At 45.9% G+C, this 27,679-nt stretch overlaps 1 protein-coding gene across 1 annotated transcript in view; it reads left to right on the forward strand.

The window, feature by feature from the left end:
• KIF26B (kinesin family member 26B) overlaps positions 1-27,679 on the forward strand; it is a 717,418-nt gene that overhangs the window by 244,607 nt on the left and 445,132 nt on the right. Inside the window, exon 3 of the mRNA XM_006897738.1 lies at positions 16,259-16,795. Within this exon, the coding sequence (XP_006897800.1) occupies positions 16,259-16,795 (537 nt within the window). The remainder of the gene's footprint in view (positions 1-16,258; positions 16,796-27,679) is intronic.

A 27,679-nucleotide genomic window follows, 5' to 3' on the forward strand; every position in this document is an offset into this window, starting at 1 on the left:
CTATTCTGACTGGGATGAGGTGATATCTCATAGTTGTTTTGATTTGCATCTCTCTTAGAGCTAGGGATTTTGAACATTTCTTCATGTGCTTGTTGGCCATATGAATGTCTTCTTTGGTGAAGTGTCTGTTCATATCCTGTGCCCATTTCTCTATTGGATTATTTACCTTTATCTTGCTGTGGTGCTCAAGTATTTTATAAATTCTAGATATGAGTCCCTTATCTGACATGTCATTACCAAACACTCTTTCCCAGTCTGTGGCTTCCCTTTTTACCCTCTTGGAGAAGTTTTTGGATGTGCGTCGGGATTTGAGTCTTAGAAGGTCCCATTCATCTATTTTATCTTCTCCTGGTTGTAGGCTTTTGTAGCTCTTAAATGCATTTTTCTCCTTTTTCCCTCCTCTGTTTCTTCACATTGGCCTTCTCAATGCAATTTCATTTGGAAAAAGTCTTTTATTTAGCTAATTGTGAGAGGGAAAGCCAAATGGGAGAAGGGAGATGGAGGAGCTCTCTCAAAACAGAGTTGATGATTGATGAGAATGTGTCCTTTATAGGCCTGCTGATCTAGAATGCTCCAGGAGCCCTGTTCTAGTTGAATGGCTTCAGGACCAGTAACCATACCCCCCCCTTCCTCCTCTCCCTCCTCCTTTCTGTGGTGGCATCCTGGCTGGCATACAGGCTGTTCAGATGCCCTGATACTCTTCACCAGCCTGGGACAAACCTCAGCCACAGGTAGACTGCTAACATAGGCTTCGTTTTTTCCCATAACTTTCCTCAAAATTCAGATATTCAGATCTATTCTTGCTGATACTTGCAAAAAAACATGCAGCCCTCTCTCTTCTTGTTCATTCTTCCTCCCAGCCTGGACAGACTTCTTCCACCATTTTCCACCCTCCACCGTTTTCCACCCCACATCGTGCTTCTCACACACATGGAGGTACCTGTGAAGGAGAAGGGTTGCTCTGGTGTGTGCTCAGACATAAACTGGCATTTGGGTCTATGCCCCAGAAGGAATGGTGTATTTTTGCTTGGGCTCTTGTACTCAGTCAGCCTTCTGACACATCTATGAACTGAGCTTTTGCCTAGCCCAGAGAGTGTTTCCCTACCCACCCAGAGGGTCTGGATGTTAAGCTAAGCTTGCTGCTTTGTTCTTGGCCTTTCTCTGGAGCCAGAGGACTTATCTGGGCAGCTCTTTGTGGTCCTGTTATCTGTGTTTGCATCCCAAGGTCTCCAGCTAAGAACAGTAAGAACATTGGATAGGATTATGGCTTGTGCCTTGTTCTTCATGTGTTCACCAGATACCAGTTCATTGTTTCTAATAACATGTTACATGCATAGAACTCTTTGCAAGTGCTTTCATATCTTTTATTCTACTTAATCCACACATCAATGACAGGGAGTAAATCCTATCCCACTTTACTGCTGATGTAAATTAAGATCAAAAGAGTGAGTCATCTGGCCAATGCAAGTGGCAACAGGTAGAGAATGGCAAAGATCTTGGTCTTCTTAATTCACATCTAGAACTCAGGTCAATCTGTTCATACCTTCATCAGCCCTGCATCTTCTAACTTTGGTACAAGGGCTTTCCCCCACCCCCAGCACTTGGAACTGGTCCCGTTAGGTTTGAGCCCCGGCTGATAATTTGCATTTCTACCCCTGACATACGGAATCAGAGAAGCCATTTATTAAGATCCCAGGTTATAGACATAAGTGTCTTCTAAGACGTGAGAATCACTGGGGAGTCGAGGGTGCAGGGTGATGACTCCCAATACAAGGGACCCGCACCGGCTTCCTCTGCTCCCAGCGAAAACCTCTGGTGGTTCTGAGAGGTGAGCATCCAGAGCAAGGCAGGAAAGCCGCCCACACCCCAGTACTGCTTTTGAGTAGATTCTCACTTCTCAGACAGAGCAGAACTGACCACAGGCTGTCTTGGAGATACTCTTTTCAGGAGCTGCTCACCAGACTTACATTCTGGGCAAGCACTCATAAACCCACTGCTGGAGAGTCAGAACCGACCCTTAGCTGACCCTCCAGCAGGTTTTCAGAGGCTGTAAATCACATGGGAGGAGGTTGCCCATCCTCCACCCACGGAGCGGCTGGTGGATTCAAACTCCCTGAGAAGTGCTGCCTTTAGGTTACAGTGCATCCCCCTGCAGACGATGCCAGCAGAGCGCAGTTGCCAACCTTGAGCCTAGCAGTCATTTGTAAGCCACTTACACCACCTCGTATCTAAATTAAGCTACAATGTCAAACATTCACTCTCCCTTTCTCTTATTGGAAAAGAAAAGTTCTGGTGGCACCATGGTTAAAGCATTCTGCTGCTAAAAGAAAGAAAAGGAGGAGGAAAAGAATCATCTGAGGACCTTGTTAAACTGCGAAGTCGGATTCCGTCTGTCTGGGTTAGAAATGTAAATTCTTCTCCCAGTCCCACTTCCCCGGGAAGTTACCTGGGAACTGCTCAAGGCAGCTTCGTAATCTTCGCCCCCTTTGGGCCACACACATCACTCTATGAACGGTTCCACAGATCACTTTTTTCACAGTGAATTCTAGGGAAAACTGGTTAGAGGCAAGTGATTGAAAAATCTCAATTACTGAGCCTGTTTTACTTATAATCCTTCCCCATGACTCCACCATTAGGACTGTCTTCCTGGTGTTCTCAGAGGGTGTGTGTGTGTGTGTGTGTGTGTGTGTGTGTGCGTGCACATGATGTGGAAGAAAGGGAACTGGGGTCCCTTTGCTACTTTGAATGCATTCTTATCATCTTTGTTCTTTATTCTTCCCTATTAACTCATTAAGGCATTTCATATTTGTCATAAGAGTAACATATCAGGGATATTGGTGGTATAGTTGTTTTAAGTTACCACACAATTAATTTTTGTAGGTAGACAGTGTGCATTTATTTATAGACTACTTTTTAAAGATTCCTTGTAAGGTCTGTAGAGGAGAATAAAAAGGCTTTCTTAAAAAAATATGAAGAAAAAGAAAAAATTTAGCAGTCTAGCTAAGTAAGTACAACTATTGTTGTGTGCCGTCGAGTCAACGATAATTCATAGTGTTCCTATATACACTAGCTCTGAACCCTGCCCTGTCCTGAGTCAACCTCACTGTTTCCGACACACCTACCTCCATTGCCCCAGTCACTGTATAGTCTGTCTCGTCCAGGGTCTTCCTCTTTTGTGCTGTCCCTCTTCCATTCCAAGCATGATGTCCTTCTTCAAGGACTGTTCCCTCTAGGCCACATGCCCAAAGTATACTCACATACTTTGAGTTTCAAAATCCCTATCACCAAGGAGCAACCTGGCTTCACCCTCTCCAGGATAGACCTGTTTGTTCTCGTGGCAGCCTGTAGTGTGTTCAAGACCCTTCTCCAGCACTGCAGCTCGAAGGCAGCCCTGCCATTGCCTGTGCCCACCATGTCTTAGAATGCCTAGAGGTGGCAGGAGAAGAGTCCTGGCTCACTCCCTCTCTCCGTCTTTTAAATAATAACTTGGTCTTCATGTGTTTGAACCTGAGTAGGAGCATCTGGAAGAGATCATTCAGAACAGAAGGCTTCAGCTTGTTCTCAGATCCTCAGGGTCCTCTCTCAATAATCCCTACCAGGAAGGAGTTTCCTCCTCCAGGAAGCTAGTGACAACTGTAGCCCTTTACAGGGTTCATCTTCTTTTGGTGGAGGCCTGGGAAGGGTGGCACGTGGAGGAAGATGCCAGCTCAGAATGCATGCCCACAGTGGTGTCTGGAAATCCTCTGCTGCCTTCTAGTAACCCCTGCCCAGGAAGACGATCGGTGAATGGGGACCTCTGGATGAGGCAGCTGGCTAGTTCTGTCCTGCCAGCTGTTATCCCACAATGCTTCGTGTGCTATTGTTGTTGGGCTTTGCATTATGCTATGGGTGTTTCTGGTCCCAGCGGAATCACCCCCTGTGGACAGGGTTCAGAAGAACATCTGGGCAGACTAGGAAGGAAGGCTCAGGCTCCTTTCCAGAGATGGTCTTTGAACAGAGATGTGATCGTGTTGAGAGTTGAGCCAGGAGGATTTGTGATGGGAAAGTTTGCTTTGCTGAGGGAATAGCAAGTACAAAACCATTGAGGTAGAAGTGGCCATTCCTAGTGTGTTGGAGGTCAAGCGAGAAGATTCCTGTGGCTGAAGCAGGACGAGCAAGGGGCCATGTGGCAGGACACTAAGTGGAAGCAGGAACTGGCTGGGTGGAACATTGCAGCATCCGGTGGACAAGTGGGAGAACTTGACTTTGAAAGAAGTCAGATCATCGGCTGTGGACGATTTTGAACCGAGGAATGATAGATAGATTTAAGATGTAACGTGGTCATGGTGGCTGTTGTTTAAGAGTAGGCTCTGGGGGACACGAATAGAAGTGTTCATTCCTGTGAAAATGACGACATGGTTTCTGTACCCTGGGAATGTGCCCTGATGGTAGAGATAGAGCATGGAACGAACAAGGAAGTTCAGTGAGTGACATGAATGACTCAGGCCAGGGGAGGAGCGTAGAAGTCCAGTGAGGGGACCCAGGACTCCTGCATGGGAGAGCTGCTGTTGTTAGGTACCATCGAGACACCTGTGACTCATAGCTACCCTGTGCACAGTAGCTCTGAACTCTGCCCTGTCCCGAGGCAATCTCACTACCTCTCACACATCTATCCCCCACTTCCCCAGTCACTATGTCAATCCATCTCATCCAGAGTCTTCCAAGGACTGGTCCCTCCTGGCCACGTGCCCAAAGTGTTTAAGACGGAGCTTCAAAATGCTAGGCTGCAAGAAGCAGGTTACTTCACCTTCTCCAGACCGACCTGTTAGTTTTCTTGGCAGTCCATGGTACAGTACTCTTCTCCAGCAACACAATTCAAAGGCTGCTTCTGTTATCCTTCATTATTTTTTCATCTGTAGCAAGTAATTGTGAAGACCTTGGCCTGGATCAGGTACACCTTAGTCTCAAGACTGACATTTTTGTTCGTCAACACTCTGAAGTCCCTCACAGCAGACTTTCCTAATCAAGAGGAGGTGAGCTGTACACATTTGAAGGCTACACTTTGATTCATTTAGCTGCGTGTATACACTCCCATGAATATACCCATCATTTGAGCATTTATTATGAGAGCAGGGACCTAAGTAAAAATGCAGAGGCAAGGAAATGCAAGGAAGTCCCTTGGATTGTACTGGAGCAGCGAGTCGGGAGGTGTGGGCACCAATCTCCATCCATGGAGACACGTGAAGCCTAACACATGCCACTGCATAGGGGAGTTTTGAACAGGCAGATCCATAGGGATGAAAGTCCTTTTGGAATCACCAAGGACTGAGGCCAGTGGAGGAAATGGAGAGGAAGTGGGAGTTCTTGGAAGGATGGGGTTTCTGTTTGGGGTGATGAAAAGCTTTTAGAAATGGATAGTAGGAATGATTGCCCAGCCTCGTGAATGCAGTTAACATTGTTGAATCAAGTACTCACAAATGGTTGGAATAGCAAACACATGTTACCCATCCTCACCCTCACACACAATAAAACAAACACACAAAGCTTGAGGACATGATGCCTAAAACCGTAGACCACAAGGGGCTCATGGAAGTATGTCTATTCAGGACATGATGGGAAGACGGTGTTTATCTGTTTAAAATGTCTTATTATTTTTTAAAAAATACCCATAAGTATCAAATTGGTGATATTTCTTTTCTGTGTTTCTCCCTTATTAAGTATGTTTATGTAGTTGTCCATACATATGAAATTAAGTAGAGGAAGAAGAAATATGTTTCATAATCAGATATTGAAGAGAATCTTTAAGAATTCTATGCTGATACAAATACTTGTAGAATGATAATAGGTTCATTTATCACCTGATATGTTAAAGCATATACTTAAAAAGTTACATCAACTTTGGAGAGGTCTCTGACAGCAGACTTTCCAATGGAAATAAGATTGGCACAGGATAGAGCAGGGTTTAGGGCTGTTGTACATAGGGTCGCTGTGAGTCGCAGGTGACTCAATGGCACATGACAACAACATCAGCATCAGCTTTGACTCTTGGTGGTCCATGTGTGACATGGAAACTGTGCCAAGGGGGTGTTCAGTGGGTGTGTTTTATAAAGTATATTGCTAAATATTTCTTCTGAGGTACCCCCGGATAGACTCGAACCCCTACCCTTTGGTTAGCAGTCAGGTATTAATAATTAATTTTATTAATTAATCATTAATCCTTTCCATCACCTGAGGCCTTCTATAAAACCCTAGGTGAACTTTAGTAATGAAAAGGTAAAATGTCAGTGTTCCGTAACAGAATGAGGTCTGGTAGCTTCAGTGGTAAGGAATTGTGCTAACACCGAGGCACATGGTTCAAATCTGCTAGCTGCTTTGTGGGAGAGAGACAGACAATCTCCCATGCAAATTACTGGAGGGTCTGTTTTATCTCATAATGTAACAACAACCACCACCGTATCAAATCTTGAGTCCTTCATGTTTATCAAGTTTAAGACTTTATCTTTGTGTCATGTTGAGATCAAGGAAACCTTTTCGGTAGCCAGTGGAGTCTGCATGTTCTTCCTAAACTCTTAATCTGTTTATGGGTGGATGTCGTTTTCCCAGGGTTCAGCGAGAGACTGGAGAGTGAGGGTCTCAGCTTTGGAGGGAGCCATTCTGTGGAGCCTGCACACCTCCTCACTAGTGTTTGTCAGATGCTCTGCGATGCTGGTGGACCATCCACCACAGGATAAATGAAGAGTGCTGACCAGGCGGAGTGGCCTTGTGCAGAGAGGAGTGTCATGTTCTGTGGGAATGAATGGCTGCGGGGTTCTTCTTCCTCTTAGAGTAGGGGAGAAGGCTCCTAGCCATCCAGCCATTGCTAAGTTTAGTAACTGCAGGGCCTAGTTCTTCTTTTTATCGTACTTACCTTACTGTGGAGAATGCCCATCTAAAAACATGCACCTCTGATCCACGTGCAGGACAGTGATGCCAGTTACACTTACAGGGTTGTGTGGCCTTCTCAGTCCCCTCTCCTGAGTTAGTTTTAGTTATTGACATTAGCTGGCTGTCCCTAAGGTTCCCAGCTCATCTTTCCACTTCTGTCTCCCAATGTGATCGCATTTGTAAGACTCTTGTGAGGTGTTTGATTTGAGGTGGAGATATCCTTCCACCCTGTGCTCTGTCTTTTCACTGTTTTGTGAGGCCTTCTGATGGACAACAGCTGTGGGGTTTGTTATATACTTGTCTTGTTTCTTTTAAGAAGCATTTTACTTGCCTAGATGTAAAATTCATCTTTTTCAAATGGGAATAAATAGGGATCTCTTCCAGTCAGTGGGCCAAGTACTTGTCGTCCAGATTTCTTGGCACAATTTGGTGAACACATCCCATAAAATCTGTTGAAATATGTCAGTCACGATCAAAAGACAAATTGCATAGGGAAAATCTGCTGTCATGGACCCATTATGCAGAGTGCTGAAGAACAATGATATCAGTCTAGAGACAAAGGTGCGCCTAATCTAGGCCACGGTCTTTGCAATTACTTGTTATGCTTCAGAGTGTTGGATAGTGACTAAGATGACTAAGAGTCGATGCCTTTGAGCTGTGGTGCTGGAGAAGAGCCTTGAACATACCATTGACTGACAAGAAAACAAATAGGTCTGTCTTGGTGAGGGTGAAATCAAGTCTCTCCTTGGAGGGTAGGATTTTGAAGCTCCATCTCACGTACTTTGGGCATGTAGCCAGATGAGATTGGTCCTTGGAGAAGGACGTCATGCTCAGAAGGGGGGACAGACAGTGCAGGAGAGGAAGACCCTGGATTAGATGGATTAAAGCAGTATCTGGAGCAATGGGATTTGGTATATCAGAATCAGTGAGACAGGCTCAGGACAGGGAAGGGTTCAGCGCTCCTGTGCATAGGGTCACTATAGGTTGCAGGTGACTCAATGGCACATAAGAATAAAAACATAGTATATTGCGGGGGAGCTGTTATTTAAGCCTCATGTTTAGAATCAACAAGACCTTGGGGAGGGCCTTTGTATTTAAAGTTAGTTGTTACTATACTTTGGAGGAACATTCTTCTAAGTGGTACAGCACTCTTCTCTCAATATGCTGTGCTGAGGTAACCTGGGTTTGCTGTGATGATGAATCTTGTGCATTGGTGTGTCAAATGCCATAATGACTGCCCATGAGGGGCAGTGTTTGGTGGAGCTCCAAGTTTAAGACCGGTTTGGAAGCAGGAGTGGCATCTACTTCCTAAACAACATGCCTCTGATAACTCTATGAACTTTGATGATAGTTATAGAAAGACTTCAGGTCTTTTGTTCATAGGGTCGCTATAAGTCGTGCTTGACTCGATGGCAGTCATCAACAACAACAACAACAGATGTAAAAGTAAACTGAGGGTTGGGTGTTTCCTTGTTGCCATTTCTGCTTTCTCAATCATAAACACACTCTCACTCACTCATTCTCAATTTGGAACTGACTCATAGCAGACTCTCCAGCAGGTTTTTAGAGGATGTAAATTGGTCAGGATGTAAACTGCTCATCTTTCTTCTGCGGAGCTGCTGGTGGATTCGAACCTTGTGCCTGTGGATAGGAGGCATAATTTCTTAAACTGGGTCACCAGAGCTCCCTTAATTCTACAAGGGTTAGTTAAGTCCTCCTGGATCAAACTAAGTCCTCCAAACAGCAGTGACATCATCACCACCACCACCATCGTCATCATCCCCATGTGAGGAACTCAGTTTGCACAAGTTCTGTATTAGATACTGGGAAGAGTAACACTCAGAACAGTTACTTTAACTGTGCAGCATTTATCCTGAATACCAGGCACTAGAATAAGTATGTTACGTATATCACATTTAATCCTTACTCAATAAAATAGATATTACTATCAATTCCCACTTTTACAGTTAAAGACATTGTTACTTGAGATGGATATAAAAAAAGGTGTGAATATATATGTTGAAATGTTACATGTAATATATTGTGAATAAATAAGTGTGTGGGAAAAAAATGGTTCGCAGTCATCCTGTTACTAAATGATAGTTGTTGGGTGCTGTCGAGTCGAGTAAGACCCATAGCAACCCTGTGAACAGCAGATGTGAACCCTGTCCTAGCCTGTGCCGTCCTCACTCTTCTTGACACATTCCATTCCGTTGTGGCAGTCACTGTGTCAATCCACCCAGTCGAGGCTCTTCCTCTCTTTGACCGACTCTCCACCTTTTTTGAGCATGATGTGCCTCTCTAAGGAATAGCCTCACCTAATATCATGTCTGAATATATGAGGTGAAGCTCTATCATCTTTGCCTCCACAGGGCAGTCTGGTTGCACTTTCCCTAAGACATATCAGTTTATTCTTTTGGCAGTCCATGGGATGGATGTCTTAGTGATAGAGCTGGACCCAAATTTCCCATGTATGTACATAAATGTAAAGTTTTCAGAACAAGTGACGGATTTTGTGCCATTTGGTTGGAAAAGATGAGCTGTAGATATAGGGGGAGAAAAATGAACCCCAAGCTCCTGAGGTCCCGAGGAGGCATACCCCACCTAATCTGCTGAATAATCCCTGAATGTTACGGTTAACATTCTCTATTTCTTTGGGAGCAGACTTGTGTTGACGTCTGCAGCACTTTTACACCAGTTGCAGCAGGCAGGCCTGTTACGGCCAGTGCTGCCTGCCCTGCTTTTGTCACTTGCACCACCATCCCCTGAGAAACACAGCCACCCACACTGAAGCTGTGCATATCACCCTGCCCTGTGATAGTCCTAGTGACTGCTGTCAGCCGGAGTAGTCACCTGGTTGGGCCCCTCTGCTACATTCCAGGTTAATTTGGTTTCTAATGTAGAACAGCTCTGGTCTGACATTTAACATTTCTTTCTTTGTTGGTGGTGTTGTCTCTGGGAGCTCATTAGCGAGCATGGCCTTCCGCTTGTTCCTCTCCACGTGCTGTGCCTCTGTCCTAGTGCACGCCTGGGTGGTTTTGCCATTACTAGAGACAGAGCTGTGGTTCCTGGGCTGGATTATTGTGGTCACAGCTCACCCTGGGCTTTGAGGCTCCTGATAGATGCGAAGGACATGCACCACGAAGTCTTACTCTAATGGCGCTGTGATGCTGCTCACCTGTGGTTTCAGGGCATAGACTTGTAATTATTCTGGCTGTCTCAGGCCACATCAGGAACAAGGAGGCAGCATCCCAGCTCAAGGGGTGCAGGCTGCACCTGGTGACACTGCCAGAGTGAGTGACACCAGAATGACAGTCCATAACATTATTGTGACATCTAGAATGGATGAAAGGAAGAACAATTTGAAAGGAATTAGAAATCATGTGTATGGCAGTTAATACCATAATAATTAATGCAGGACAAGCATTTTAAGGGAATAAAGGGAGGAGAAGGAGGAAGAGAAGCGTCCATGAATGAATGAATGAAACCAATCTCTTTGTAAATCTTCATGAATATTTTTTAATTAAGAGTTTAAAAATTATTGTGCAGTATTGCTGCTAAAATGTAGTATACTTTTATTTTTATCTTTTCTAATACACTTATAGGGATCTCTGGTGGCCTAGTGGCAAGAAGCTGTGTTGCAATCCTGAAGGCACAGGGTTCAAGCCCACCAGCTGCTCCACAGGAGAAGGATGAGCAGTTTCCTCTTGAGTGATTAACTGCCTCTGAAAACCCACCGCAAAGTCAGCTGTGGGTTGGTTCCGACTCTGTGGTACACAACAACAACAATAATATTCTTATAGAAACATCACTATAGTTAATGCAGCCAGAGTGCCCTTTAGAAGCAGAGATGAGGAAACATCCTCTTAAATACTTTGGTAATGTTGTTAGGAAAGGTCAGTCCTTGTACAAAGACATGATGCTGGGAAAGGTGGAGGGTCAGTGAAAGAGAGGAAGACCTTCAACGAGATGGACTGATAAACTAACTGTATCAGCGTGCTCAGCTGTGTCAGAAATGATGAGGAGGCCACAGGATAGGACAAGGTTCAGATTCGTTGTTCACAGGTCCCCTGTGCGTTGTAGTCAACTTGATGGTACTTAACAGTGGCAATGTTGTTGTGTACTGCTGAGTAGGAACTGGCCCGCAACTGACCCTCCAAGGTTTTCAGAGGCCATAAATCACTTAGGAGGGGATTGCCCATCCTTCTCCTGTGGAGATTTTGGTGGATTTGAATGGCTGTCACATCGGATTTTTAACCCAGCAAAACAGTAAGATTGGTGTGGGAGCATGGGGTGGGGGTGGGGAACATGTCTAAGCCCATGGGAGTTGGTTTTGTGCTGTTGATGTTGTTGACAGGAACAGTTCCTGTTTGTGAAGTTGGGGAAAGTCAGCTTTGGCCATCCCCACACAGTCCGTGCTCTTATTACAGTTGCTCTGCTGGGATCTTTGCATTGGCAACACAGTTCCTTACTACTAAGCCAGCAGTGTTCCCTAATAGCCATAGTTCATTATAAAAACAAAAATAGTTTTTGTAAAGCCAGGTCATATGTGGCAATATATGCTATGCAAATTGACTTTCTGTGCAAACGTGCTAATGTGCACCAGTCAGAGCTGCCTTTATCACTCAGTGACGAGACTTCAAATCCGGTGGTGTCGTCTGCCATCCGTGCTACAGCCCTGCTTTCCAGTGCTTTCCTAAGAGCTGATTGATCGTGGCACATTTTCTAGTGTTTTAGCCACAATCTTGTGATAGTCGCTATTTGTTAACATATCTCAGTAACTTTTTTGAGAATGCAGTACTATAATTAAAGAAAGAGCAGGGGAAACAAATAACGCTCCACTGAGTTACTAATAATGTCGTAATTCAATGTGGAGGGATTTATGAGTCAATTTTGTTGCTAGTTTTCACAGCACCCAAGCAATTCTGAATTTAAGCCATTTGCAACTTTATGCATCACACATTATTTTATGATTAAAATTGATGATAAACGTGACTAAAGAGTCTGTATGGTGTGGGGTGGGAGGTGGTTCATTGGTAGGGTGACGCTATGTTACCACAATGGCACATTGTGAGACACCAGCCCGTGTAACTTCACTGCAGAAACTCTAACCCACCACTGCCTTCATTTCTTAGCCAACTGTACGATATATTTCCCACCATCCCTCTGAGGTAGCTGTGTGCTGTGTTTGTGAGCCTGGAACTATACAACAAAAGTAGTGGATACTGAGGGGGAAAACCAGTTGATTCCAGTTGATCCCAACTCATGGAGCCTTCAGAGTTGAACTCCACAGCATTTTCAGTGGCTGATTTTTCAGTTTTATTTTTTTGAAAAGTAAAGCGCTGTACCAGTCCTGTGAGTGCGGTCAAGCTTGCAGGTTGTGAACATATAAACATTAATTTCTTAGGAGCTTTGGGGGAAACATTAATAGAGCTTTTGGTGTGGGGAGTTAGATGCTGGAGACAATTTGTTCTAATAATTGAGGAATAGTCATTAAAACAGGAATGTAGATTATGATTGACCCCAAGGAACTCTTATTCAGAACAAACATGCTTGGAGAGCTGCTTTAACCTTGGATGGCAAGGCGTTTGTTTTGTGGTAATTGAATTATCAGTGACTAAATCACCCTGGATAATATAAATGAAAGAGAAATCCAGACCAGCTTTGCTATTGGCTACTTTAGACTTGATTTCATTTACTTTTCATTTACTCACTTCATAAATATGTATTGAGCCCCCACCACATAGCAGGTTCTGTCCTTGACACTGAGGAATTAAAGATGGAGAGAAGAGAATTTGCCCTTAACAAGCTAAGAAATTGTTTGCAAATAAATGCTACAGGTTAAGATAATTCTCAGAATTGGGGCCCTGGCAAGCAGGCTAATGGCAGATTTGCATTTTTAGAAAACGATTCTATCATTCCCCCATCCTAGGAGTAAGGTCAAGGGTAGAGTCAGGGAGACTAGTTAGGGAGTAAGGCTAAAAAAAAAATAAATAAAAATGGCTGTGGACAAGGAGAGGGATGATTCAAGAGCTTTTAAATCTAGCCCATGATTCATTGAGGAGCTCTGATGGGTAAGTGGTAAGAAACTGTGCTGCAATCCTGAAGGCATGTAGTTCAAATCTGCCAGCTGTTCTACTGGAGAAGGATAAGCAATCTCCTTTCATGCGATTAACCGCTTCTGAAAACCTGCTGAAGGATCGGCTATGGGCTGGTACTCTATGGTACTCAACAACAACGACAGCAACCACAACAACTTCATTGAGTGATTAAAAGTGAAATATAAGGAGGAAACAAGGAAGATTTTAGATTTCAAGCATTGGAGTCTAGGTGAATAAATAGATAAAAAGACAAAAGTAATTTTTAAATAGCCGTTTAAAGAGCATTGGGATATCTAGGTCATTCTGTCCACTGGGTCATTGACTGTAAGACTTGAAGGTTGGGAAACACGTCAGGCATGAGTGAAAACTGGGAATTCCAAGATGCCTGCATCTGGATGCTTCAGTGGCCTTGGAGAAAAATGCTTATTACCCCTTGAACAAACAACAAAATGTTTTGGAGGAAGTACAACTAAGTTGCTCAGTAGAGGCAATGATGGTGAAACTTCATTGTCATATACTCTGGACAGGTTATCAGGAGGAGATAAATCTTGGAAAAAGATGTCATGGTAAGAAGGATGGAAAATTAGAGAAAGAGAGGAAGTTTCTCAACAAAGAATTGATGAATTGATCCAATGACAGTGACAAGGACTAGAGCATGTTGGAGATTGTGAAGATGAGGCAGGATAGGGCGAGGCTCAGATGGAGTATTCAGTCTGCCTGCCTTTGAGTTGACAATACAATTCCTTACCGTCAAGCAAACAGATCTTCCTTCTATACATGTGTACATGCTGCTGTTAGGTGCTCTCCAGTCCACAATGACTCATAATGGCCCCATGAATGACAGATCTTTCTCTGATGGGCGATATTTTCTCGGGCATTTTATAGCCTCTGAAAACCCACTGGTGGTCAGCTACGTACCAAATGATGGTACATAACATCTATATAGGGAGCTCTGGTGGTGGTAAAGAATTGTGCTATGAACCCAAACACATTGGTTAGGATCCCCTCACTGCCCTGCAGGAGAAAGATGGGCAATCTCCTGTGGGATTTACAGCCTCCAAAAACCTGCTGGAGGGTCAGCCCTGAGTGGGTTCTGACTGGATGGTGTGTAACAACAGAATATGCGTGATTGTGTTTATGTGAGTTTGTCAATGGAAATGATTCATTCTGCCTTTTGAAATGAAGCGTCATGGACTAGAAGTCCAGAGGTTTGTATGTAGTCAAAGCTTTGAACCTTTTTAAGTGTTCAGAGTCCTTTCTTGTGAGATGCTAACCTATTCTAGCACCTTCCCTAAGGAGCCCCTGCCTCCCACATGCTTTGGCTTGTAATGAGATCCTGAACCAAGCAGTCTGACATAGATACGGATGTCATAAGGCAGGTGCCACATGGTGGGCATCACTGTGTCAACCTGAGCCTCGATTAGCCTTCACTTCCTGTTGCTTCCTGTCATTTTATACACCTCTCTTGAGTTTCTACTTCCTGAACTCCTTGCTGCCGCTGTGTGAAGAGGCCTCTTGATTTATTAATCAATTAATCAGTGCATGCTGAGGAGATCTTCACAGTGGTTAAACAGGGAAAACAAAATGCTGGAGTCCATAATCAAGTTGGGTCATAATAAAGGGACGACCCTTTCTCTCACCAATCATCCTCCTGCCAGTCCAGCTTCCCACACCTGTCACCCACAGGCCTATGAAAGCTGGCATACGATTTCATAAACACAGATTTCTAGAAGACAGTAATCCTGAAATGAATTGCATAAATTCCTCAAAAGTTTATCCAGGCCTTCAAGTGGCAGAGTGTCAGTCCAGAGAAGCAGACATTGGATCCCTCAGTCCTTACCTCCCACAGACGGGCAATCATGGAGCCAGAAGGATCTCACAAATCACAGAGGCCTCTTCATACAGGCAAGAGGTGGAGAAATGATGTAAATTGTCTGAGGTCAAACATCAACTAGTAGTAAAACTGGAACTAGAAATGATCTATTTTAACATCCAATTAACACTCCTACTGCTGTCTCCGTTTGTGTGATTCTGCTGTCCTATAAAAAGAAAGCAAAGAGTAAATGAGAGAAGTCAGCCTCATTACATTCATTCTCGGGTTTCTTTTAAACATGGGCCTCTGAGCTAAAGAATCTTTTTTACAGAAGGTTTAGATGATATAGTGGTTAAAAGTGTCACAGATTTCACCAGCAATGCTCCCAGGGCCGCTTGCAGAATGGGAAGAGAACTTGAAGCACTTGGTGCAGAAGATCAAAGACTACAGCCTTCAATACGGATTACATCTCAACAGCAAAAAGACAAAAATTCTCACCACTGGACCAACAGACAACATCATGATAAAATTTTGACAAGTTTGAAGTTGTCGAAGATTGCATTTTTATTTAAATCCACAGTCAACAACCATGGCAGCAGAGGTCAGGAAATCAAAAGATGCATGGAATTGGGAAAATCTACTATCAAGGGCCTCTCTACAGTACTAGAGGGCATCCAAATCATGATATTTTCATTTGCTCCCAAGCATGAATAAGGAAGATGGAAGAATAGATAGGTGCTGTTGAATTATAGTATTGGCAAGAGTTTTGAAAATACCATGGACTACCAAAAATACAAACGAATCTGGGAAATGCAACCAGCATGCTCCTTAGAGACAAGGATGGGGAAACTTCTCACAGACTTTGAGTATGCTATCAGGAGGACCTCTGCAAGGTACTAAGGAACAACGATGTCAGTCTGGAGATTAAAGTGTGCCTGATACAGGCACATACATAGTCTTTGCAGTTACTTACTATGCATCAGAGAGCTGGACAATGACTAGGAATGATAGAAGGAGAGTTTATGCCTTTGAGCTGTGGTGCTGGAGAAGAGTATTGAATCTACCATGCACTGCTAGGAGAACAAACAGGTTTGTTTTGTTAAGTACTGTCACATTGAAACCAACCCTCCAGCGGTTTTGAGAGGCAGTAAACCACGTGAGAGCAGATTGATTGCCTATCTTTTTCAGGGCAGCTAATGGATACAAACTGCTTACCTTTGTGTTGACAGTACAGTTCCTGCCCACTAAGCCACCAGAGTGTTACATGTGTCAACTATGTCCGCTATAGAGGTTTGTCTGTCTGTCTCATTTCTGGACATCGATCATTGTAGCCATTGGTCATACAGACTCATTGAATGTATCCAGAATTGAACTCATAAACCAGACATGCAAATAGCACATGAGTTATAACCTCTCTGTTTTTCTTCTTGTGTATTCTCAGGATCCTGCTTTCTCGGCTGTGATTCATGACAAGCTCCAGGTCCCCAACACTACGCGGAAGGCATGGAATGACCGGGACAACCGCTGCGACATTTGTGCCACGCACCTGAACCAGCTGAAGCAGGAGGCCATTCAGATGGTGCTGGCACTGGAGCGGGCCGCTGGTGGTGAGCACTACGATGCCTCCCCTGGCTCGCCCCCACCCCTCGCCAACATCCCCACCCTTGTAGGCGCCCGCCACATGGGTGCTGGCCAGCAGCCCCGGGACTGGGCCTTTGTGCCTGGCCCCTGTGCCACCTCCGGCTATACAGGTTTCGTCACCAACAAGCACAGCAGCAAGCCCAACAGCCTTGGCGTGAGCAATGGGGCAGAGAAGAAGGGTGGGTCCCCAACCCACCAGGCCAAGGTCAGCCTCCAGATGGCCACCAGCCCCAGCAACGGGAACATCTTCAATTCAGTGGCCATCCAGGCTCACCAGTACCTCGATGGCACCTGGTCCCTTTCGAGAACCAACGGGGTCACCTTGTACCCCTACCAGGTAAGAAGCCTCAATATGCAAGGAATAGCAGGTTGGCCGGAGTGAAACAGAATAGGTGGCATTACCTGTTTTCACTCTCCTCTCCTGGGAATGCCTCTATCCAGAGCCTAATGCTTCCATGTGTCCACCATAGATCCTTATCAGGGTGCTCCAGCCAGGCCTGCATGCTTTGAGAATGTCCTCCTGTCCCTGCCAGGTTGCCCTCTCTCTGAGGTCCTGCAGGCCCAAGCAATACCAGGATTGCCCAGCCTTGAGTTTCATGGTCAGGTGCGAGCTTTGGTCACACATGGCCAGGAGTTCAGACTCTGGCCTGTCGCTTTACTGTCACTGTGACTTTGCACACACTTGGTCTATCTGTGGTTCAAACTCCTCACTGATAATTGAATAGAATGAGAATTCAGTAAGAAAAGGAATATACAGTGACAAACGTACTGCTTATAATTTTGTTGCTGTTATTATTGTGCCTAATAACAGAAATGAAGACAAATGAATGTGAGAATTTTTTCATTTACATCCAAGGATATTCTGAGTCTCAGAAATTATAATGAAGCTCATGGGTCAAAATGAAATTGGCTAATAATATATGAGGAGTGAATGCTAAAAAAGTCCTTTTACTTCTCTTTCTGCATCTCACCTTAAATACTGCTGGGACTGCATTGCCAGAGGCATTTTCCTCTTTTGTTGCTTTTTTCCCCCTTTTCTGTTATTTGAAATTAGCACATTCCCTGAAGTTTGCCTGTGGAAATAAGAAAGTAGGCCTTATAAAAACATGCTAGAGAATCTGAAAAGTCATCTTACAGTTTCCTGGGTGAGCTTGGGTGCTGGATGACATAGCATCCTATTCCTCGTGCCCTTGCTGTGGAGCCAGGTATGAAACAGCCTACAGAAGAGCGGACCCTCTCTGAAATGAGGAGGAGGTCATGTTCCTGGGAAGGGCTGACCCTCTCTGGGATGAAGAGGTGGTCATGTTCCTGGGAACAGCTGACCTTCTCTGGGATGAAGATGTGGCCATGATTCTGGGTGTAGTCAGAGTGGTAATTGCTGTGATGGGGGATCCTGACAACTCATCCATTTCTCATTTCTCACTCACATCCCAGATATTTGGGTGTTTGGTGGTGGTCTTTGGTGATGTGGGTTCTTCATCTTCTGGGACACATCCCCAGGAGCCTCAGTCCTTTGCTATCTGGGATGTTTCTGCAAGCAGCCAGGAATGAGGAAAGCAGATGTGCAGACGGGCTCACAACAGAATTTGGACTCAGCCTAGAGGGGGCTTTATTTCAATTTCATTCATATTCCAGGGGCAAAGATCAGTGTTTGGGCTCTGCTGGGAAAATCCAGTTCATCCATGTGCTTGGGGGAAAAAAAGAAAAAGAATGATACCAGCTCAACTCCTTGCTGTCGAGTACGAACCAACTCATAGCTGACTGTAAATCACGTGGAGGGTATGGGAGATTGCCCATCTTTCTCCCTCTGAACAGCTAGTGACTTTTAACTGCCTCCTTTTGAGTTGGGAGCTCTGGTAGCTTAGTGATGAAGAATCAAGCTGCCAATGCAAAGGTAAATGGTTCAAATCCACTATCTGCTCTGCAAGAGAAAGATGAGCAGTCACTTGTGATGTACTGCCTCTGAAAACCCACTGGTGGAGGGTCAGCTGTGGGTCGCTTCTGACTCAGTAGTACACAGCCACCACCACTTTTGTGTTCGCAGCACCTCCTTACCCATTGGGCATTAGGATGATTAACAGGGCCCATAAAGGGCATCAATCGTGGCTGATGAAAGTCTTTATGACTTCACTTGAGTGTTTAAGAAGTGAGTATAGATTGCGTATGTCGCTATTTTGGGGGCAGCAAAGGAGAATGTGAAGCATTGATTGTCACCCTCAGATGCTGGGTTTGAGGATTGCCAGGCTTTCTGTCTCCTGGGTGCTCTGTGGTTTATAAACATAGCCTTGCTGGGCAGTCAGGCCATGCTTGATCTTGCTTATGCAAAAGGCATGCATGGCACTGATGCTTAGAGATGAGAAATGGCCTGTGGACACACAGCCAATGACAGAACAAGAGCCAGCTCTCTCCTGTCTGGGGACATAGTGTCCCTTCATCACGTCTGCTCCCAGCTTTCCCTTCTGACCCCAGAGCAGTCTGCCTGCCAACATCACCACATGTAGCTTCTCTGTAAAGCTCAGTTCACCAAAGGAAAAACCTCCTCTTTGTGGTTAAAGGGGCCTCCCCGCCACTTGATTTTCAGCTGGAGGTCTGGGTGGTGTATGGCTCTGGTGGCCTAGTGGGTGAGGAGTTGTGCTGCCAACACAGAAACAGGTGGTTCAAATCCAAGGGAGAAAGATGGGAACCTTCCTCCTGTTGCATTTACTGTCTCTGAAAATGTACTGGAGGATCAGCTATGGGTCAACAGTGTGTTAAGTAGAGGGGTGTGGCATCTAGTCTAATGCCAGAGCAGGATTTTGCAGGAGATGGCTTCCTTTCCCTGTTAAATGACACCCTCCCCCCTCCCCCAATTCAAAGTTGCTTGCAATTTCAAAATAACGCTATTTTTGGATTTAGAAAGATCCATGCATATTCATTGTAAAATAAAGTAAAAATGGATGAGCAAGTTACAACAAAGCTTTCAAAATCTATATCATCTAGAAAGAAACTATGCCACATTTGGCTGTACTTCCTCCCAGGGTTTTGTACACTCACAATTTTTTAAATTGTGATTAGGTTCCTTTCTGTGGCTCATTTCTCACTTAATGTATTAGGTGCCCTTTTCCCCATGCCATTATGTATAGTTTGCTCTCAAATAAGATCTTTAATGGTGGCCCCATCGCCCATTATATGAATGCCTTCTAATTTATATAAGCAAGGCTCCATTACTGGAGTTCAGGCCCCTCACCTGACTGTCTCTAGAAATAAAATGCTCTGGTGAACATCCTTCTCTCCGGATCAGATTTTCACTGCATCCCTGGCCTGTGCTAGCCACACACTCCTGCTCCACAGAACATTTGACATCTCACCTTCCACCGCCCAGAGCATTTGCAGTGAGTCCCAGCTGTTGGCGAGGAGACCCAGCCGCTCCACCAGCAACAGAGCAGTGAGCAGGGGTGAGAGAAATTGCACTGAGGCTGCACAGGGCTTCGTCCCGGGGTGAGGAAAGTGAGAGATGGGAAGCAGGAAGCACTGTGGGAAAGGAGCAGGAGGAGTAGGGTCTGTGGATACATTTCTTCAGTGTGTGTGTTTGTTCTTCCTGCTGACCTTCTTCCTCCCCTGCTCATGGAAGGAAATTGCCCATACGATAGCAGATGCTCAGGGAGAGTGAGGCAGGGGCCGTGGTGGTCCATGCGCTGAGCCCTGATCTCTCGCTGGGCTTGTGTGCTCTGATGTGGAACTGGATGGATGTAGTGCAGTGTCCTGACCAACACTAGGAAGCAAGGTCTCCTCGGGGAAAATGAGCCTGTGGGAAGCCTCTGTCCCCCACCAGCCAGGTCTTGTATGCAGGGTCGCAATGAGTGGTGGGCTGCCTTGACTACAGCATACCCCACCCCCCACGTGCCAGGTACTTGGCGAGGCTCTGAGTTGTTGAATCGGGTTGATGCATTGCTCACTATAGAGGAGGAGACAGGTAAGCTGAGCATTAGAGGTATGCTGTTGTTGTTATATACTGTTCAATTGGAACCGACCCATAGCTGACCCTCCAGTGGGTTTTCAGAGGCAGTAAATCACATGAGAGGAGACTGCCTATCGTTCTCCCACAGAGCGGCTGGTAGATTGGAACTCTGTGCCTTAGGGTTGACAGCACAATTTCTGGCCCCTCAGCCACCAGCACTCCTCCTCGAGGTAGGAGGTGAGTGCAGAGGTGAAGAGGTTCTAGGGGTTCTGTGAAAGCACACAGAAGGTGATGAATTGAGTGGTCAGTGGTGAATTGAGGGAGGATTTGGAACCTTTAAGCAGATGCAAAGGTGATGTACACAAACCCATAATCTGAGATTGCATTCAGTACATTTTATTGCTTCTTTCCACCTTCACGGAAATTCGTGAATTTCCCCACAGTAATAATAGTTAAAGGGACCAGAGGCAATCTCTCTGGGATAAAGAGATTTGGTGTCTGGCTGGGAAGCTGCCTTTATGCCATGACTTTGTCATCCTGATGCCCTGATAGGGAGGCCCTGACTCTGGCCAGACTGGGTGTCTCCTGCTGTGGGCATCTCTCCGTCGTAAATATCCCCCAGTTCAGTCTGGCCAGCTTGTCAGCGATGGTTGACTGCCCTGTAAGCTGACCTCATCCATCCTGCCCGCCCACATCCCATGGCCCTCTTCATGGAGCAAAGGCCTCTGGATTCCTGCCAGGGCTGTTTCCTGGGAAGAGAAGCTTCTAGACTGTTTTCCCACCATGGGTGCTGCTCCACAGCCAGAACTGGGAGCTGTAGAAATGAGATGAAGAGGGTGCTGGCCTTTGGCTCCTTGGGTGCAGTGAGGGTGAAAAAAGTGAAGAGGGGCTGCCAGCTCTGAGTGCGGTGAACTGTGGGGGTGACAGAGAAAAACTCAAGAACACCAGCTTTCCCTCATGATGCCCACGCTGTTGTTGTTGTGTGCCATTAAGTCAGAACCTACCCAGAGCCCATGCTCCAGCAGGTTTTCAGAGGCAGTAAATCACCTGGGTAGATTTACTCTCTCTTGTAGAGCAGCTGGTAGATTCAGACTATCTGGCTTCAGGTCGATAGTGCAGCCCTTTACCATTAGGCCGCTGTTGCTGTTGGGTACCTTCAAGTTTGAACCAACAAAGACAGTAAATGACACAGGAGAGGATTGCCATCTTTCTCCTGTGGAGCAGCTGGTAGATTTGAACCGCATGCCTTCAGATTGGCAGCACGGCTCCTTACCACTAGGCCACCAGAGCTCCCTTTGTCTCTGATGGGTTTGTTAACCAGAAGCAGGTCATCTGCTATGACTAGAGCCTGGAGCTGAGGGGCACATGTCCCTTCCTGGCTGAGCCACTCTTTGAGAAGGTGTGGGTGCTCATGGCGGATCAGCAGGCCAGGGCTCCCTGGGGCTCAGTGATCTGTCCTTGAAGGGCACTGCCTACCCAGTCCTGGACCAGCTCCTGGTTTTAATTTATTGCCACTTCTTCAGAGAAGAAGATACCACAGAATTTGACAATTTACAGCATTGTTGTTGAGTATCATCGAGTCGGAACTGACCCATGGCTGATTCTCCAGTGCGTTTTCAAAGGCTGTTAATCACATGGGAGGAGATAGCCTTCTCCCACAGAGCTGCTGGTGGATTTGAACTGCTTGCCTTTGGGATTGCAGTGCAGTTTCTTGCCACTAGGCCACCAGAGTTTCCTATAGTGTAGAAAAGCGTTTTCTTTTTTAAGCTCTTTCTTCCTCCTTTCTATTAATGGTTAAAGGGCCTCTGGTGGCATAGTGTGTTACGGGCCATTTCACAACTCACACAGTCAGCAGTGAGTTTGGGTTTTGGTTTTCGAGATGGTCCAAGGGGCATGTGACAAACCAGAAGTGCAGGAGAAGGAGGAAAGTCCTGTGTTTAGTTATGGGAAGAGCAGAGCGCTTCTCTGGGTGTGATGGTGGTTGCTGCTGAGGAGCCAGCGCCCCCTCACGCCAACGATCTGAACAACACAACAGAATGCTGCCCCGCCCTGCAACCTCCTGTGCTCGCTAGTGGGCTTCAGGGCATTGGCGTGGCCACTGTGCATTTGCAGTGTCTTCTAACCCTGGGCCTTGTCTACCTGCCCGTGCTGGACTGTGTTCCCTTGTGACCATAAGGCTTTCTTTCACTCGCAAATTCTCAGGAGCTGAGCACCCGGCCTTTCTTCCTAGTCTCTCTTAGTCTGGGAGCTCTGCTGAACCCCGGCCTCCCTGGGTGACCCAAATACTGTGTGAACTGGTGACACAGATTCCAGCATCACAGAAGCCACCAGGCTGACAGATGATGGACCCATATGATGCTAAATCCCAGTGGACAGTCACAATTTTTGAAATTTGACAGATTCTCTTTCTACTTTCTCCCTCAAACATGGCAAAGCCATAGTTTAAAGAAACATTCAAACTTCATGTGGAAATGTTAAAAATATTTTCCATCTCTTCATTAGTCTGGTATGGCGGGTTGAATAATGACCACCTAAAGTTGAATGTCCCATGGACTGCCAAGAATACAAACAGATCTGTCCTGGAGAAGCAAGGACAGTGAAGCTCTTTCTCACAGACTTAGGACACATTGCTAGGAGAGGCCAGTCCTTGGAGACGAACATCATGCTTGAAAAAGGAGGGTTGGCACAAGAGAGGAAGACTCTCGGTGAGATGGATTGACACAGTGACTGTAACAGTTAAAGTGTGTCAGAGATGGTGAGGATGGCACAGGACAGGGCAGGGATCAGAGCTGTTGTTCATACGGTTACCACAAGAGGTAGATGACTTGACAGTCCCTAACAACGGCAGTGGCATGATGTCCACACCCTGATCTCTAGAACCTGTGAACATGTTGCCTTAGACGGCAAAAGGGACTCTGCAGGGTCGATTAGGCTAGAGGTTTTAAGATGAAAAGAATGTCCTATATTACTGAGAAGAGGAACAGTGGACAGCAGTCGGAGAGTAAATTACAAAGACAGAAGCAGAGTCAGATTAGATGGTGGAGAAGGAAGGGGCTATGAGACAAGGAACCTTGGAGCTGGAAAAGACAAGGAGGTGGAATTCCCCCAGGAGAACCTCCACGAGAAGCCAGCTCTGCTGACCTGCTTTAAATATCTGATCCCAGAGATAGAAGAGAGTGCATTCGTGTGGGTTTAGGCTCCTGACTTGTGGTGGTTCATTTTAACATCAGTGTGAACCTGAGCACTCCTGATAAACATTTGATCCCTCAAAGCTAAGTAAGGAGAAGCAAGAGGAGGTGTAAAGACTGAAGAGTGACAGCAGAAACCCACAGTGTGATCAAGAGGGTGGCTTCCCTCATGCCCCACACACTGCGTGAGACAGGACACTGGCTGGATTACCTCATTTGGGAATGTTCCCTCCTGCTGCTCTGGTGGTTTTCAGTTGTCTCTGATTCCCCTATTGTTCCAGCGTCATCAGAACAAGCACATCACTGCCTCTCTCCATTGGTCGCTAGCATTGGCATTACATAAGTCTCCCATTCTGTTGAAACTGCAGAAAACTTTCCAGACTGGGGTTTGGGGTTTCGGGTGGCAGGAGGGTAGGAAAGAAGGTGGAGAGAAATGTGAACTATAGGCAGAAGTGAGTACACTGAATGGGGTTTCACAGAATTGCCCCTTTAAGCATTGCTGCCAAATGTAAATTGTGAGCAGGAAGACTAGGGGCTGGAAGGAGGTCCTAGACCAACTGTAGTAGTTCACAGTCTTGGCTGTATGTACATTAGAATGACTTGGGAATTTAAAAATAAAAATTCTCAAGCCGTACCTCAGACCAGTTAAATCAGACTATTCAGAGTAGATCCCAGTCCTTGGTTTGAAATGTGCAGTTAAGAACCACAGCATGAAAGAACATTTTATCTGGCCTTGTGAGAATTACAGCCATGGTGAAGATATACATTGGTGGATATTCCGGCGGTTGTTATTTGTCATAGGGTCAGACTGATTCACAGCTGACCCGCCAGCAGGTTTTCAGGGGCTGTAAATCGCACAGGAAGAGATTGCCCATCCTTCTCCCACAGAGCAGATGGATTCAAACTGCTTGCCTTTGGGTTGGGAGTGCAATTCCATATTTGCTAGGCCACCAGAGCTTCTTTTATGCAGGCTGTTGCTGTGTGGCTTTTTTGAGTTCGAACCAACCCAGAGCTCACCCTCCAGCAGATTTTCAGAGACAGTAAGTTGCCTGGGAGGAAGTTGATATGTTTATTGATTTTATTTTTAAAACTGCCTTAACAAAATAACACAAATGGGGGTGCTTTAAACGACAGAGGACTCTGCTCTCACAGTTCCGGAGCTGGAAGTCCCAAATGCGGATGTCAGAAAGACCATGCGCCTCCGAAGACTTGAGAGAAAAGGCCTGTCTTTTCCCTTTGAGCTTCTGGTGGGCCTCAGCATTCCTTGGCTCCTGGCAGCATCACTCATCCCTGATGTTAATATGGCCACATTCTGTGCATCTCTCTTTGTCTTCTGTCCTTGTTAGGGACACCAGCCATTGAGTTTAGAGACAATTCTAGTCCAGTATGCTATTATCTCCATCATGTGTGCAAAGCTTCTGTGTGGACATATTTTGGGATGGAGGAATACTACCCAGTGTGCTACAGACAGACTCAGGAGGTCTGCTGGCACTGAGTTTCAGGCATTTGTTTGCTAACTAAAAGCTCTGCAGTTCAAACCCACCAGCCATCATATAGGAGAAAGATGTTACCATATTTCAGATTATAGAAACCTTGTGGGGCCTGGGACACCCTATGGACAGTTCTGCTTTGTTCTGCAGGGTCGCTATGAGTCAGATCTATTAGGAGGCAGGGGGTTGCTTGTTTTGAGTTGGTAAACAGCTCTGTAATTCACTTGATCGGACAGAGTCATGCCCTCCCATTGGGTTTCCAGGACTGCAGTCCTTAGAGAAACAGACTGCCAGGTCTTTCTCTCACAGAGGAAATGGTCGAGTCAAACCATTCACTTTTCCATTAGCATAAGGACTCCTTATGCAGTCAGGACAGCTGTAAGTTGGAAGGGACTGCACAGCAGTGTAATCGTGGACGTGTGTGTGTGTGTTGATCTTTCAGATGCATGAAAAGTCATGTTGGACTTCAGAACTGAACTTTGTATATGTTTATTTCATGAAGGAGCAGGGGTGGGTGTTCCTTCACAGCAGATCAGGAGTATAGAATTCTTATTCCTTGGTTGGAGAGAAATAACCAAGGAGAACAAGTGAGAAAGATCAAGGGGCTCGAACAGAGAGAGCTGGAGTGGTGCCCTCACCACAGTCACCCTGATACACCCAAGGAAAACACACCACAAACCAGACAAAAAATAGGCAAGGCAAAAGGCAACTGGAATTGAGGTATTCATGGAGTTAACAGCCTCATCTTCTAAACTTGTAAAATACACTTAAGTCAGAGGGTGCTTCAGAGCCCCAAGTATAAATGTCAGTTGTTGTTGTTAGATACCACTGACTCTTAGCCGACCCTCCAGTGGGTTTTCAGAGGCAGTAAACTGCACAAGAGGAGATTGTCCATCTTTCTGTCACAGGGTAGCTGTGGGATTAGAACAAAGTGCCTTTTGGTCAACAGCACAACTCTTTACCACTAGTCCACTAGTGCTCCCTTCATTGTCAATAGAACTATTGGAATATTTCTTTGTGGTGGGTAAATTTAAGTTAGAGGTCTCTTCTGAGCAGGGCTAAGGGAGTGAGGTCTTTCTTGCTGGTCAAGCTGAGAGTTTGGGGAACTCTGGTAGTCTAGTGGCAAGAAGCTATGCTGCAATCCTAAAGGCACATGGTTCGAATCCATCAGATGCTCCGCAGGAGAAGGATGGGCATTCTCCTCCTGTGCGAGTAACTGCCTCTGAGGACCCGCTGGAGGGTCACCTGCAACATGGAAGTCTCTTATAAAAGTATTATTTGGAGTATTCGGTGGGCTGGGAAGTTGAAGAGTCTCCAGCTTGCCTACTCTACCCTAGTCATAGACCGCAGAATTCAAAGTGAGGTTGACTGTGCTAACGGTCTGTAGTGTGACCAGTGAGCATGCCTGTGTCTTGTAGAGGTGTTTGTGAGCATTAGTGAACAAGTCACCTATTTTGTATACCTCAGTCCTTCCTAGGGAGTAATGTTGGTGTTGAGGAAATACTAGTCACTGTTTTCAGGGCTCTGGAGATGATTTGGTGTGTTACACCTGCCCCAGTGGCCTCCCAGAGTGACTTGTTCCCCTCAGCAGCTCATCCGAGTGCCCAGAAAGGGCTGGGACACCGAGGAAAAGGGTGTCATGTGAAAAGCAAATCTAGCAGCTGCCATGTCTACATTCAAGGTTGTGCATGGAGTGCTCTGATTACATGATTAATGAATGTGACCTAGTCTGATGCTTTGCATCCCATGAGCAAGGTTGGCTCACCCCAGGACTGGGTTGTGAGGAGGAAATGGCCTTCTCGGGCTGGCCCTTTTTGGTTAAAGCAATTAGACTCAGAGATGCCAGTGGAGGTCCTCAAGAAGGCTGCCCACATCAGAGACACCAATGGAAGCCATCAGGAAGGCTGCCCGCATAGTACAGATGGCACAACGGGGGCCCAAAAGTGTTGTGTGACTGACTTCAGGCCGTGCTGCGAAGGAGTGAAGAGGCCTTCTGCCGCTGTCTGCTCTCTTGAGAGGAGGCTGCTCCTCAGGCCAGAACACAGCACACACGACTGCCCATGCTACGTTGGATTATTCTGTTTAGGATTTTCAAGTTTGTTGTTCCCATTCTATTGCTCTACGTAGTAGTATAGAGATTGTTGTTGTTGCATGCCTTTGACTAGGAACCTACCCTCAGCTGACCCTCTTCAGGGGCAGTTAATCACACAGAAGGAGACTGCCCATTTTGTCCTACAAAGCAGCTGGTAGATTCAAACTGTATGCCTTCAGGATTGCAGATCAGCTTCTTACAGTGAGGCCACCAGAGCCACCCTAGTATAGAAATAGTTGCCTTAATTGTTTTAATTACCACCTCACTGGGGAGGGTAGAGGGAAGAGGGTGGGGTGGGGAGCTGTGTCAGTGCTGCCATCTAGTGAGGCAAGTGTACCCGAGAGCTAGACTGGCAGCTGGTCTAAAATGCAGGATCCCACCGCAAAATAAGACTTGGAGGAAGGGCAACCAGGGTGTAGCCGAGAGGCAAGGATGAGGAAACTCCACCTCACATACTTTAGGCATGTGGTCATGGATGCTTGGGAAGCTGGAGGACCAGTGGAGGAGAGGAAGG

Source organism: Elephantulus edwardii, unplaced genomic scaffold (assembly GCF_000299155.1).
Source record: "Elephantulus edwardii isolate Elephantulus edwardi_28Jun2011 unplaced genomic scaffold, EleEdw1.0 scaffold00214, whole genome shotgun sequence".
NCBI classification, from domain to species: Eukaryota; Metazoa; Chordata; class Mammalia; order Macroscelidea; family Macroscelididae; genus Elephantulus; species Elephantulus edwardii.